Source organism: Pan paniscus, chromosome 5 (assembly GCF_029289425.2).
Source record: "Pan paniscus chromosome 5, NHGRI_mPanPan1-v2.0_pri, whole genome shotgun sequence".
NCBI classification, from domain to species: domain Eukaryota; kingdom Metazoa; phylum Chordata; class Mammalia; order Primates; family Hominidae; genus Pan; species Pan paniscus.
In genome coordinates this window covers 17,749,614-17,764,531 of record NC_073254.2, presented here as the reverse complement: position 1 = coordinate 17,764,531, position 14,918 = coordinate 17,749,614, and the positions used below count along the sequence as shown (strand labels likewise).

At 47.4% G+C, this 14,918-nt stretch overlaps 1 protein-coding gene across 8 annotated transcripts in view; it reads right to left on the bottom strand.

Annotated features, from left to right (window-relative positions):
- Positions 1-14,918, bottom strand: part of BPHL (biphenyl hydrolase like) — a 37,158-nt gene that overhangs the window by 22,008 nt on the left and 232 nt on the right. For 2 of the 8 annotated variants that reach the window (XM_055113149.2, XM_063605128.1), the window contains exons 2-5: positions 13,979-14,206; positions 10,997-11,100; positions 7,354-7,520; positions 5,556-5,709 (exon numbers count right to left, since the gene is read on the bottom strand). In XM_055113149.2, coding sequence (XP_054969124.1) covers positions 5,556-5,709; positions 7,354-7,520; positions 10,997-11,100; positions 13,979-14,034 — 481 coding nt within the window. In that variant the 5' untranslated portion in view covers positions 14,035-14,206. Of the gene's footprint in view, positions 1-5,555; positions 5,710-7,353; positions 7,563-10,996; positions 11,101-13,978; positions 14,863-14,918 lie in introns of those variants that run through there. The other 6 variants (XM_003805553.6, XM_063605127.1, XM_008972632.6 and 3 more) reach the window with 5 other exon arrangements.

Genomic DNA, 14,918 nt, shown 5'->3' with positions numbered 1-14,918 from the left:
AATACAAAAAAATAGCCGGGCGTGGTGGCAGGCGCCTGTAGTCCCAGCTACTCGGGAGGTTGAGGCAGGAGAATGGCGTGAACCCAGGAGGCGGAGTTTGCAGTGAGCCGAGATCACGCCACTGCGCAGCCTGGGCGACAGAGCGAGACTCCGTCTCAAAAAAAAAAAAAAACAAAAATTAGCCAGGTGCGGTGGCACACGCCTGTAGTGCCAGCTACTTGGGAGGCTGAGGCAGAAGGATAGTTTGATGTTGAGCAAGCAGGCTGCAGTGAGCTGAGATGGTGCCACTGCACTCCAGCCTGGGCAACAGTGGAGACCCTGTCTCAAAAAAAAAAAAAGGAAAGAAAAGAAAAAGAAAAAGGAAAGAAAAACAAAACACTGTGGCATTTCCTTACATTAAGTAGTTCTGCCCATAAAGAAAAAGGCAAAAGCCACCCCCTGTGAAGAGATGCTTGCAACACAGTTACCCTAAAAGGGGTTATTGACTAGGATTAGAGTAACACTGGGATAACATTGAAACTGTTCTGGTGCTGAGTTGGGTGGACAGCGGCAGGGTCGTTTTGTTGTTACATTTCATACTGTATAACCAAACATACTGTATTGTGTGTATCAATTATTACATAACAAAAAACTTTTCACCAATAAAAATACATGGATATAATACAGAAGAAACTCAAATGGTGGATAAACACAGATTTTCAATCTTATTAGTAATACGAAATGCAAATTAAGACCCCAATAAGATAATATCTTACACCCATTTGATTGGCTAGTGAATTAAGAAGTCTGAGAATTTCAAGTTTTTGTTGAAGAGCTAAAAGTTAAGAATCTCATCTATTGCTGGTGGAAGTGTAAACTTATTTTGCTGGAAAATAATCTGTCACTTGTAATGTAGTCTACCTGCCCACAACACTCAGCAATTTCACTCATGGACTTAGACCCTAGAGAGATACTGTTGCTCCTACACCCCAGGAGACGGGTACAAGAACCAGCCGTCCATCTGTAGCAGAGTGGCCTGTGTGCTCACACGGGCAGTGGACAGGGGGTGGCGGCGGTGAGGGCTTCCTAGAAGATGGAATGCTTGGGCCATTCTGGGAGAAGAGAAGTCAGCAAACAAGTGAAGGAGTGGGGAGGGAGCGGGAAGGGCCCACACAAAGAGGCAGGAGCCCGCCACCTGCTGCAGGGACCCAGGTGGTCTCGGATGGCTGGACACTGGTGGTTGGGAGGGGAAAGTGGGGGGAGGGGACCTGGAGAGGCAGAGGCCGGGCCACTCATTCCGTGAGCAAAGTGAAGGAGCCTGAACTTTATCAGGAAAGTTGTGGGGAGTCCTGGAAGGCTTAAAGTAAGATACCATGAGATTCACATATTGCTGAATTGCTATCAGAGCATCATGGAAGGCAGACTGGTAGGAGGCAAGGACCTGGACCGGTTGGAGAGGCACAGAATCAGCCCAGACGGGACCAATGAGGCTGGCGGGAGCCTGGTGGGAGGGAGAGAGGGGGAAGGCAAGATGGGGCCACTCAGAGCCCAGCAGAAGGGTGCAGTGGGCTGCAGGCTGCAGTGCGGGGAATGTGGTCTGGAAGGTTTCCTCACTTTTGTGAGCCCCCGTTTTTCACTTGACAAGCAGGCTGAGTATCAGAGACCTTACATGGATATCACGTTGTTAAAGACTTTAGCTCACGGCAGGCACTCAATAAATAGTAATTAAAATATTATTTTCAGGGAGAAAGAGTATTATTTATAATGACAAGAAATTTAGCAGAAGGGACAGGCCTAGAGAGAAGATCGTGAATTCAGTATTAGACAGACTGAATTTAAAGTAGGTGTGAGACAACCAGATAAGAAAATTGAATAAAAAGTTGAATAAGGCAACATAGTGAGAATCGTCTTTTTCTTTTCTTTCTGTTTTTTTCTTTTGGTTGTTATTGTTGCTGTTGTTGGGACAGGGTCTCGCCTCTGTCACCCAAGCTACAGTGCAGTGGTGTAATCACAGATCACGGCAGCCTCAACCTCCCCGGCTCAGGTGATCCTCCACCTCAGCCTCCCAAATGGCTGGGACTACAGGCACATGCCACCACACCTGACTAAGTTTTGTATTTTTTTGTAGACACGGGGTCTTGCTACGTTGCCCAGGCTGGTCTTGAACTCCTGGGCTCAAGTGATCCTCCTGCCTCAGCCTCCCAAAGTGCTGGGATTACAGGTGTGAGCCACCACGCCCAGTGAGAATTTGTCTCTTAAAAAAAAACAACAGTCGAATATGTGGGGTTTGGGAGTTAGGTGGAGCAAAGAGCTGAGTGAAGCTACTCAGGTGTGAGGGTAAGAGGGGAGCAGAGCACTGAGGGTGACGCCTGGAGGACCTCAACACTGTGGCCCACATGGGGGAGCAGGCACGTGTCAGCCAGGGAACAGCCTGAGAGAGGAGGGAAGTCGGGAGAACACGGTGGCAAGAACTTCCAGACAGAGAAAGCTTCAAGAAGAGGGGTGTGACCAATGGCGCACACATCATGAGCATGTTCTCAAACGCTGCAGAATGACCAAGGAGCCAAGAGGAGGTGCGTGGTGGGGGCTTGGTCTCCAGCGCACTGGCGGGCCACAGCCATCTTGACACAAGTTAGGAGAGGATGGGGGATGAAAAAGAAAGAGTGGCCAGGAGGGGAAGTAGCAAGATGTCAGAGAGTAGAGTGCTGCGCTACTGAGAGACTCTTGCTTTCATCAAGAAAGGAAAGTCAGAGCAGCTGCACACAGGGAGTTCCCACTGCGGTGACCGAGGCAAGGGAGTAAGTGCTGACAGTGCCCGGGGTTGAAGGGCCGTGACACAGGCACGTGCAAGGTGTGGCGGGGTCCAGGAGGGAGAGCACCGCCAGGTCTCAGGGCTCCGGGACGCCATCCCAGACGCGGAGGCCCAGGGAGCTGTGTCAGGGGTGAATATGCCCTGGCAGAGGATGTGGCTGAGGGGAAGGCTGGTGCAAGCTGGCACAGCAGCAGTTGCAAAGGCGAAGAGGCATGAGGGGGAAGCTTGTTCCAGGAATGGCCATTTATCCCACGTGGGAGAGGCACCGGAAGGATGAGGAGAAAGGGGAGATGGGAGAATGTCCGGGGAGGGGCTGGCAGGAGGGGCCAGCCAAACTGCGCGGACTTTGCTGGTTAGTGAAGGATTTTAAGTCCTCTAGTGGAATTAAGTGATTAGATTTTTGCCTTACAAAGGAAACTCTCCTATGGAGAACAAACTACCATATGAAGCTAGCGGCCTAAACCAGGAGAATGGGGGGAAAGAAGAGAGGTGAGGATAACTGGAGGGGTATTATGTAACAACAGAAAGCATCACAGTTCAATGAACAGGGCAAGGTGGGCAAATGAAGAGGGCAGAGGAGGACTGGGCCCTCGAGGGATGCATCTGGGACTCTGCCTGGATGCCGGGTCACCTGCAGGCCATGAACTGAGATAGTGATTATGGGAAAGAACAAGTGGGCAGGGGTCAGTGAGGAGAGTTTCAGTAGAGGGGGCTAGAATGGGCCAGAGAGGGAGATGGGGCAGAATGGACTAGAGAAGGAAGGAGAGGAGGATCCCTAGAAGCAGGGAATGCAGGTGGCTCTTTCCATAAGTTTGTGGGAAAGAATAAAGAATGGGAAGACAGTAACCACAGGCAGGAGTGGCAACTTTCTGGAGGAAGAATTGTGCCCACTTTTGCAGGCTGAGAGGACTGACCCAGTGGAGAGAATTTAAGGATACAGGAGAGGGAGGAAGAACTCAAGGCAGCCTGTCCTAGAGGCCGCGGGAGGGGACAGACCCTTAACAGAGCGGAATGGCTTACTGTGCACAAGATGGATACCAGGCAGGAGCAAAATAAGGACAAGCAGGAGCACAGACAGGACTGGCAACCACATCAGACTCGCCGTAAGAGCTTCATATTCATTTAAAAAACAGACTGTGAAGAACTACGATTCTACAACAGAACGCTGCCACTAAGTAGCTTACTTAAAAGTCACGTGAATTGCCGAATAGCTGAAAAAGACTAGACTTGTGATATTCTAGCGAAGAGATCTGTACACCTTTTATGTAAAGGGCCAGAGAGTAAATAAATATTTTAGGTTTTGCTGGCCAAGAAGCAAAATCAAAGACATTATGTAGATACTTACACATGAGGAGAGAACACCTGACCCACCTAGTCCTAAGTGTCTGGGGCAGGCCATCTGGGATCCACTAGAATCACACTTGGACAAAAAGCTAGTGGCCTGAGGAAGAGGGTCCTGGTGGGCCAGGCTGGCAGGTGGGGGTAGTAGGGTAACGCAGGTCAGTTTCACTTCTTGTCCCAGCAACCCCTAGATCCTGGTGCACCCTTCTTTCCTCCCAAGAGCCTGGTCATCTCAATGGGGCAGCTTGCTGGAGGCTAAGCAACTCCTGAGTTGCTGACTGAAATTCCATGGCTGGGTGCCTGCTCATTGCCAACAGTCACCCCTGTGTAGTGACCACCAGTGCAGGTCTGGGGCAGCAATGCTGGGTGGTAAACGGACACCCCAGCTTGGTCTCTGTGACTCACAGCACTAGCCACCTCGATTGGTACATGGGCTGCACAAAAGTGGGAGGCAGGCTAGGTGTAATGCACAGGCTGAAGTTCACTGGCCCCTATTCCAGTGCCCGTAAAGACCTCAGGCTGGGCGTGGGGGCTCACGCTGGTAATCCCAGCACTTTGGGAGGCCAAGGCAGGTGGATCACCTGAGGTCGGGAATTCGAAACCAGCCTGACCAACATGGAGAAACCCCGTCTTTACTAAAAAATACAAAATTAGCCAGGCACGGTGGCGCATGCCTGTAATCCCAGCTACTTGGGAGGGTGAGGCAGGAGAATCGCTTGAATCCAGGAGGAAGAGGTTGTGGTGAGCCGAGATCGCACGACTGCACTCCAGCCCAGGCAACAACAGTGAAACTCAAACTCAAAAAAAAAAAAAAAACCTCAAAGACAGGCTTGAAGGACAACCTTAAAGCATGCAAATAGCACAGAAATTCTTTTAATCAAAATAAAAGGTTTCATATTTGTATCCAGTGATTCTTTTCCACACTCAACATTATTTTCTTTCCTCCCCCATCTCTCTCTCACTCCTGTCACCCAGGCAAAAGTGCAGTGGCACAATCATGGCTCACTGCAGCCTCGACCTCCTGGGCTCAAGCGATCCTTCTGCCTTGAGCTCCCAAAGTGCTGGGATTACAGGCATGAGCCACTGTGCCTGGCCTCACAGTATTTTAAATGAGGTTATTAATAACACTTCACACCACCCCCTCCTTCCCTGAAGTTCATTATCAGTAGTAGCAAATGGAAATAGTGATTTTACTTAGCCTTTTCCTGAGCCATGGAAGTTTCACTCCTGGAAACAGAAAGCTTTAAAACTCAGACTGGTTAAACTGCATTACTTTTCTGAGAACTCGTTATTCTTCCTACCTGAAAGTTGAGAACTAGAAGCACGAGAGATGTGACTTGTCAACATATCCCACAATAAGAGATGAGATGCGGAGAGAGGGGAAAGATCTGCCGTCCCGGCATCTCCCCTTCGCAGAACCTACCCTCATATATCATGCTGTCTTCGTCAGTGACGTAGGCGTTGGCGCCCCAGATCACCATCTTGTGGATGTAAGACGGATATTTTGCAGCAGCAATGAGTGCGGTTATGCCCCCATCACTCCACCCCAGCAGAGAAACCTTCTTAAACTTCAGCGCCTATGATCATACGACAAAATGCACGGCACGGGTTATTGCTCCTCTCTGTTAAAAGAAACTGAATCACTAATTATCAGAATCAATACAGGTGTGAGGCTGGAGTATCAATTAGCCAGAAAAGAAAAATCCTAGAGTCCATCATTTGATGACATCATGTTTTCTCTTAATTACTTTTAGTGGAAATTGTCACAAAAACCTGAGTATACGGTATGGGTTTGAATTAGGAGGGAACTACATCTTCTGGTTGGATAAAAAGCTCAAGGAACTAGAATCAATGGAGACCAAGTACTTAAATATGACAAATACAGCATACGTGTGTATGCGTGTGCACGTGTGTGCATATGCATGCCTGAGCAAGGACCTTGAGAACAGTTCCGTAGATCAGAGAGGGGGGGACCCTGAGCTCTGCTGGATGGAGTGAAGCAGGGTATCTGGTAAAGCAACTGTGGGAAGAACTGGCAAGAGCCAGGCTGTCAGAGAACAGCGTCATGGGGAGGTTGTGTGAGTCCGCGGGTGAATCAGAGAGGGTCTGGACATGCGTTTGGCAGGGAAAATGGACAAAGATTACATCTTAGAGAGGCCGCCAAGAAAAAAGAATGGAATGACTGGAAAATTAAAGGTAAAGAATTAATATTAGTCCAAGATATTTGCTGCCCGGACCATAAAATGGTGTAACTACTGTGGCACTATCCTGCAAAATGAACATCTGGAACTTCCATCACCTAGCAAATTGTCTCCTAAATTTGTATGAAATTCTCCCTGTGTGCCAGGAGCTCAGTCCAGGATGTCCACAACAATACTGTTTATAGTGGCAAAAAAATGAAAATGCCCACGAGCAACAGAATGTTCACTGCCTGCTATTTATAACAGCAGAAAAAGGCAATTTAAAAATTAAGTTAATTATCTACTATTAGAAAACTGGTGAAATAGGCCAGGTGTGGTGGCTCATGCCTGTAATCCCAGCACTTTGGGAGGCCAAGGTGGGTGGATCATGAGGTCAGGAGATCAAGACCATCCGGACTAACGCGATGAAACCCTGTTTCTACTAAAAATACAAAAATTAGCTGGGCATAGTGGCATGTGCCTGTAATCCCAGCTACTCAGGAGGCTGAGGCAGGAGAATCGTTTGAACCCGGGAGGCGGAGGTTGCAGTGAGCCAAGATCGCGCCACCACACTCCAGCCTAGGTGACAGAGCGAGACTCTGTCTCAAAAAAAAAAAAAAAAAAGAAAATTGGTGAAATAAGATACAGTACATCCATACAATGGAATAATACGTGCCTATCATACAACTAGTATAAATGCATATTTATTGACATGAAAGTTATTTCCTTGAAATATTGTTCAACAAAAACAGTAAGTCAGAAAAACGTTAGGTGTAGTACGATGCCATCAATATGAAACCGCGTTTGTGATGTAATAAGACTGGCCAGAAAGCAGAGCCGCCAAGATTTGGTAGTGTCTCTAGAGAGCTGGACTGTGGGCTATTTCTACTTTCTTCTTTATACCTATTTGAACTCTTGGGGTTTTCTACAGCAATCACATGGTATTATTTTGTAGAAAAATATAACAACAAAATTTAAACAAAATAAATGAATACAGGCCCAGCCACCCTTCCTCCCCTGGCCCTTCCCTCAGAGACCTACCTTCATCAAATCAACAGCATCTTTTGCATCCCTTTCAAAAAAGTCTGCTGGGAAATCGCGATCTGGGGGCCTGGAATGTCCATAGCCTCGAGGATCCCAGGCGACCACCGTGAAGAGCTTCTTATTGAGGTTCTTGAGCTGAGGTCCAAAATCAGTCTCTCCACTTCCTAAAAACAGCCACTTGGTTACCCTCAGGTGATCGCTTTCACCTATCAAACACATTACAGTGAAAACAGAAGCAATAGCAATCTTAAAAGCAAAGTAGTTTCTACTCAAAGTGGTCAGAATGTAATCAGGAAAGCAGCCTTGCAATGACTTAATCCATCTACTCGAAGAAAGGAGGCAGGCTGGCCGGGTGCGCCTGTAATCCTAGCACTTTGGGAGGCCGAGGCGGGCGGACTGCCTGAGCTCAGGAGTTCGAGACCGGCCTGGACAACACGGTGAAACCCCCATCTCTACTAAAATACAAAAAAAAAAAAAAAAAATGTAGCCGGGCATGGCGGTGTGCGCCTGTAGTCCCAGCTACTCAGGAGGCTGAGGCAGGAGAATTGCTTGAACCCGGGAGGCGGAGGTTGCAGTGAGCCCAGATCGCGCCACTGCACTCCAGCCTGAGCACAGGGCAAGACTCAGTCTCCAAAAAAATAAAAAAGGGGCCGGGCGCGGTGGCTCACGCCTGTAATCCCAGCACTTTGGGAGGCCGGGGCGGGCGGATCGCTTGAACCAGGGAGGCAGAGGTTGCAGTGAACGGAGATTGCGCCACTGCACTCTACCCTGGTGACAAAGTGTGACTCTGTCCCTCCACCAAAAAAAAAAAAAAGGAGGCGGGCTTCCTTTCCCGGCGGAGCGCAGGCCTGCCTCCGACCTCCCCCTGGTGGCTATTTTGAGAAAGACAGAGGCCCTGGGTCTTCCTTTGGTTCTGTATTATTTCAGCACTTTTGAAACCTCTTTGGCTTAATCTTCCTTTTCTAAAGGAAAGAATTAATGAAACTGTATAGAAATTAATTCACAGATATGCTTCTGGGTTATCTTTTCTTCTTAAAACAATGACTTACACATGAGAGGGATCTCTATAATATCTGCAAAGAAATTTATGAGATTTGGTCCAAGTTATTCAAAGTAGAATTCTAAAATTCCAGATTTTTAATTTTTTTTTTTTTTTACTAAGCTAAAGTGAATAGCCTAAAGATTTTATTTTGTAGTTAAAATTAAAAACCAGGAAAACTAAACAAAAACACTGAAATGCAGAAGGGGTATGGAGGAAAGAAACCAAATCAGTTTCATCAGAACAGCATGAAACAGCCCATGCTAAAAGCTGAATTCTATTAGTGGGCCTGCAGGGAGCTTGGCCGCTAGTCCACAGCCCACCACGTGGTCCCTGTAGGTGTGGTGTGTTCACACCTACTGTGCACAGTGCAGAAGGCCACTCTCACAGAGCCCAGTCCAGGGGCCAGTCAGCATTTTATCAGTGAAGTCTGCTGATTTCTGAGGACTTCTACCTCAGGCCACAAATGACTACTAACCACTTGCCTGACAAACCATATTAGAAAATGTCTTTCAAGGTGGTGCAGGATCATTTAACATTGTCAAGGCCTATCATTTTTCCTGGCAAGATATATCTTTCTCAAGATCAAGTAAACCATTCAGAAAATTCAAGCCAAAACCAAATGAATAGATCTCCAGCCCACATCTGCTGCTGTGACCCATGAGGCTTCTCTTCTGCCTCTGACCTGGAGGGGTTCTGGCCACGGAAGTACCCTGAAGGAGGGGCAGGAGGTGAGAAGATGGGAAAAAAGAACAGTCTAAAAGACCAATTTCAGAAACAAGAAGGCATTTGCTCCCTGGCACACATGTACACATTTGAAGACCAGTGCCAAGAATATAAAACTTAAAAAAACATTTAAGGAATACATGTACATAGTTATCAGCATGTAACACCTGAGAGGCCTGTGGGGAGGGGAACTGGGTGCTGAGGATAGGACAGGAGAGAGAATCTTCTCTGGTCCATTTTTTTAAATATTGGAATCATGCTAATACTTTACATAAAAAAAAATTAAATTGGGGACAGGTGCTGTGGCTCATGCCTGTAATCCCAGCATTTTGGGAGGCCGGGGCAAGTGGATCACCTGAGGTCAGCAGTTTGAGACCAGCCTGGACAACATGGTGAAACCTCGTCTCTACTAAAAATACAAAATTAGCCAGGCATGGTGGCGCACACCTGTAATCCCAGCTACTCAGGAGGCTGAGGCAGGAGAATCGCTTGAACCTGGGAGGTAGAGGTTGTGGTGAACCAAGATCGTGCCACTGGCTCCAGCCTGGGCAACAGTGAGACTCCCTCTCAAAAAAAAAAAAAAAATTAAATTGGTAAGTTTTTAGCACCTGGACAATGACTGCAATACCGAAATAATGGAAAGCTAAGATAGGCAATGTTTTTACAGATAACTTTAGCTCCCCATCAGCCATGAGAGTCAGTGTCCTCGTTCATCAGGTTAAGGAAAACAAAGGTACCAAACACCATTTAGACACACGTGCAACAGTGCCACGATCCGCTGAGGCTCAGTCAAGTGGAACCTTTTTAGTACTTCACTTTTAGAAAGAAGCAAATCACAAAGAAATAAGTACAGTCAGCCTTCCTATCCGTGGGTTCTACATCTGTGGATTCAACCAACCTCGGAACAAAAATATTTCAGGAAAAAAATGGATGGTTGGGTCTGTACTGAACATGTACAGACGTTTTTCCTTGTCATTATTCCCTAAACAATACAAAATAACAATTATTTGCACAGCATTTACATTGCATGAGATATGGTAAGTAATCTAGAGATGACTTAAAGTATACAGGAGAACATGCGTAGCTTCCATGCAAACATTGAGCTATTTTATATCAGGGACTTGAGGATCCTCAGATTTTGGGATCTGAGGGCTTCCTGGATCCAGTCCCCCAGGAATACTGAGATTAAATATTAGGATTATTTAACTAAATCAAAAATAAAGCAACAATACTAACACCCTTAAAACCAGATTTCGGATGTACTGGAATCACTGCAAATTTTTCCCTTGAACTTTCTACATCTGAACTCCAGTTCTGCAAAATGAGATTGAGATCCAGTAGGCTTTATTATGGCCCATACATTGAGAGAGGGTAATATGCCAATCTAACTCTGATTTCTAAAAAGATTCAAACTGAGTTTTTTTTTTCTTACCTCTTGTTTTAACGGAATATATTATCAACCACAACAAGTGATCAATTCACTCTAGTTTTAGCACTGAAAGTCCCACATCCTGGAAAATCCCCCAATGCCAGGCAAACTAGGATGACTGATTACCCACTCACCTTCCTCCTTTACCCCTTATTCCCACACCCCTTTCCTTGACCCCTGTCACCCTCCCAAATTATGGGCAACTGTGATTTCACAGAGTACTTGTATAGGAAAAACTGGGTACTTTACTAAAGGAATAAAAAATCCAATTCTGAACAGCAGTAGAAAGTTACCTACTTTTCTAAGTCATTTAAGTTTGATTGCAGCAAATATGAAAACATTTCAGAAAAGCACTAAAATTAATAATCAATATTTGGCATCTAGTATTGTGAAGGCATCATAGATTTTACAGCATGCAAAAATATTCCATTAAAAAGTGTCCAGACCTAACATCCCAGGAAGTAGCAGGACTGCGTGATCTCCCTCTCCAGTCTGCTGGTAATGCAGCTGAACGCCATTCACAGCCACTTTGGCAGAGGTTACCGAGGTGCTAGAAGAGAAAAAACACATCCCCACAGGGGGAAAGGGGAGATGGCAAGATTTCTTAGTTGATTCAAAATTCCAGCTAGACAGGAGGAATAAGTGTTAGTGTTCTACGCGCTGTAGGATGACTACGGCTAACAATAAGCGATAGTTTAAAATAGCTAGAAGGAAGATACTGAATGTTCCCAACACAAAGAAATGATAAATGTTTGAGACGATGGATATGCTAATTACACTGATCTGATCACTACACCTTGTATCTATCGAAACATCACTATCTACCCCATAAACAGGTACACTTATGTCAATTAAAAAATAAAATTTGAAAAATGTTTAAAAATCCACCCCCAGAGGAAAATCATTTAACAGCACGAATTTAATATGATAAAACTGTCTTTGTATATGAATGAGTCGCCTCCAGAACGCCTCTCAGTCTCCTTGGGTTATTTCGATTTTTCCAATTCTGAACAGTGACATGAGTTCGAATTTTCTTTACTAGACTGCCGATCTGAACTGTGCCCTCATGCTTGAATATGCTATTGTGCCCAGCCTGGGGCTCACCCTACAAAAACCCTAGGAGGCTTGCTCAATCAATGGCCACAGAGGCTCATGGCACACGCCGGTGAGCTGGAAGCTAAGGGTCCTCAAGTGTAGGCTGGCGTGGGGCTTGGTGCAGTGAAACGAGGGTGGACATCAGGGGCAGAGACTCTGGAGTCACTCGTCTGCACCTCAGCAGGCCCAGAGGACCTACCCAGACCTTCAGCAGCCTTGGTGACATTCCCAAAGATGAGACTGGTCCCAAGGTCTCGATCTCCAGGCTGTTCTTTAGCTGTAGGGTATCCTGTGTTGTCTGGCCTGCTGCAGGAGGGCCATAGTCAACAGTGCCCATCTGCACGGATAAATCCTACTGTTTTTTAAAACGTTAAAATATGTCTGTGTCAACTGCTAAGTAGCCCTGTCCATAAGCCTCCATCTCAAGAGCCCTCCTTCCTGCCACTGACCCGCCTTGGCCTAAGACCTCCTAGGATCCAGCATCTAACTGGACCACACTTAGCACAGGGCAACGCCTCAGGACAGGCATAATGCCAGTGTCTGTGCTGCCTGAATTATGGGTGCCGTACAGGTGTTCTGATTAACCTCTCCTCAGCGGCTCTTCGAGGACAGCCAGACTGTCCTGGGATATATACGAGTGGGGCACACAGACGGCCCCTGCACCGGGAGCAGGCTCCATCAGCTTATCAGACAGATGACTGAGTGAAGCACAGGAGGGACATGATGGCAAGCCAGGACAGATGCCAGAAGGAGGCGCTCTCTTCTCCTGGTGGAGTGCCAATACAATGAAATCAACCACCATCTCCTTTTATTTTTATTTTTATTTATTTATTTTTTGAGATGGAGTCTCGCTCTGTCGCCCAGGCTGGAGTGCAGTGGCGCCATCTCGGCTCACTGCAAGTTCCGCCTCCCTGGTTCACACCATTCTCCTGCCTCAGCCTCCCAAGTAGCTGGGACTACAGGCACCCGCCATCACGCCCGGCTAATTTTTTTGTGTTTTTAGTAGAGACGGGGTTTCACCCTGTTAGCCAGGATGGTCTCAATCTCCTGACCTCGTGATCTGCCTGCCTCAGCCTCCCAAAGCGCTGGGATTACAGGCCCGGCCCATCTCCTTTTTCTTCTACATACTCCCTACCCCTACCTCTGCCCTTAGTCAAAGGATAACTGAAACACAGCCCTTTTGAAAAAATGAGGTCCTGTTTTATCTTTTGGTTTAATCTTATTTGCCAGTCTCAAGTAAAAAAGAAACAAACGTGGAAACAGATGTGTTGAATACAGGTACATCTAATCTTAACACACCATTTCTGGAAAAATAAAAGACAGAATTGGGTAGTAATAAGGTCTGACCAAACTATAAGCTCCTTATCTACAGAAATATTATTAAAGGGGCATCAATGAAGCCACCAAGCAATGGCAATACTGACCCTGCCATTTACTTATTATGATTACTGCCCTATTCCTCTGAGAAATTCATTTCTACAGTTAAGATAGCTTAGGATCGGCCGGGTGTGGTGGCTCACACCTGTAATCCCGATACTTTGGGCGGCCCAGGTGGGTGGATCACGAGGTCAGGATCACGAGGTCAGGAGATCAAGACCATCCTGCCCAACATGGTGAAACCCCATCTCTACTAAAAACACAAAAATTAGCCGGCCATGGTGGCAGGTACCTGTAATCCCAGCTACTCGGGAGGCTGAGGCCACGAGAATCGCTTAAACCTGGGAGGCAGAGGTTGCAGTGAGCGAGATCACAACACTGCACTCCAGCATGGGCAAAAGAGCGAGAGTCAGTCTCAAAAAAAAAAGAACTATATTGGTACAATCACAGTAACTTATTTCGATGCCTTTCTGCAGACAGGAAACTGGAAAAAATAATCATTTTCACTGTTAATTTATACAGCTGTAGCCAGTAACATGTTTTTCCATCTATCAAAATAGCCCTGACCATCTTATAATAATTCTAAAATTAAAGGAGCTAGTCAATTGCAATATGAAATTTTAAAAGCTGGTCAGATTTGCCCTCTTTTCTCCTTCTAAATCAAGTTTTCAAACTAAAAGTTTCTATGTTGGATCAAGTACAGTTCTAAACGCTGTGTATTTATCTAGTACTGACTTTATGAAAGTAGCCCATCAACAGTCAACTGCGCACATGCACTGTGTACGTTCGTTGTATACGTGTGTTTGCATGTGTGTAGGGATGTATGTAGAGAATAAAGTAAAACAAGCTTCATGCCGCTCTATCCACATTTCTGCCCAGTATCTCTTGGGACCAAGAGTATCCATTTTCAAGACAGAAGGTCAGAAATTAATCCAGTTTTTTTGTTATTGTTTTACCTGAAATGGGGGGACAGGTGGGAGGACAAAAGAGAATAAAGCAGATTCCTGGGCATCTCCACACATGTAGATCAGATCCTCTGGGAGTGAGGCCCAGGATTCTGAATTTTCAGTTCCCAACGTGATTCTTTTGCACATTAAGGTACGAGATCAGCAAGCAAAGAGAAGACTTAGGGCTCTCGGGGCCCGTGATTAAAGCCTTAGCGGTACTCAGGCTCAGGCTGATTTCTGACATAAGAGAAAGAAGAGATTATTGTCCTTATGCCCTTAGTGTGGACTCTGGACAGAGCAATGGACTAATGAGGGCGTTGGGATTCTAGTCCGTGCTCCGTCACGGGTGAGTCCATACTACAGGCAAATGTATCTCCCTGGGTCTCTCTGGTCTGCACACTGAAGGGGCTGCACTCTATAGCCCAAGCCTCCACGGCTCCAGACTCCTTGAACTGAGGCTGACCGAGGCGCATGCACGATCGAGGGGCTCGAGCACCAAGCGCGGCTGGCCCCCAGGATCGGGGTCTCGCGGCACAAAGGGCGACAGGGCAGCCAGGCCGCGCCCACGCCCCGTGCCCGCGCGCCGGGAACTCCTGCTGTCGGCACGCGCCCCTCCCGCCGCCCCTCGAGCGCGCCGATGCTGGGGATCCCCGGGGCGAGGTGGCCGCCATTACCCGAACGCGGCCGCGGGTCCGGCCCGTGGGACGTGGATCCCGGGCTTCAGCGCTGAGAGCAGCAGCCGCAGGCGCAACACGCCCCGGCCCCCCAGCACAGCCACCATGGTCACAGGTCGCGTAGCTGCCGGGAGCGCGCATGCGCTAAGACCAAGCGCGGTACCCGGCCCACTCGGCCCCGAAGCCACGCCCTCTGCTCCGCCCACTTCGCCTCTCCATCCTGCTCCGCCCTCTGCCCGCCCCGCCCCGAAGCCACGCCCTGCCGGGTGCTTTCC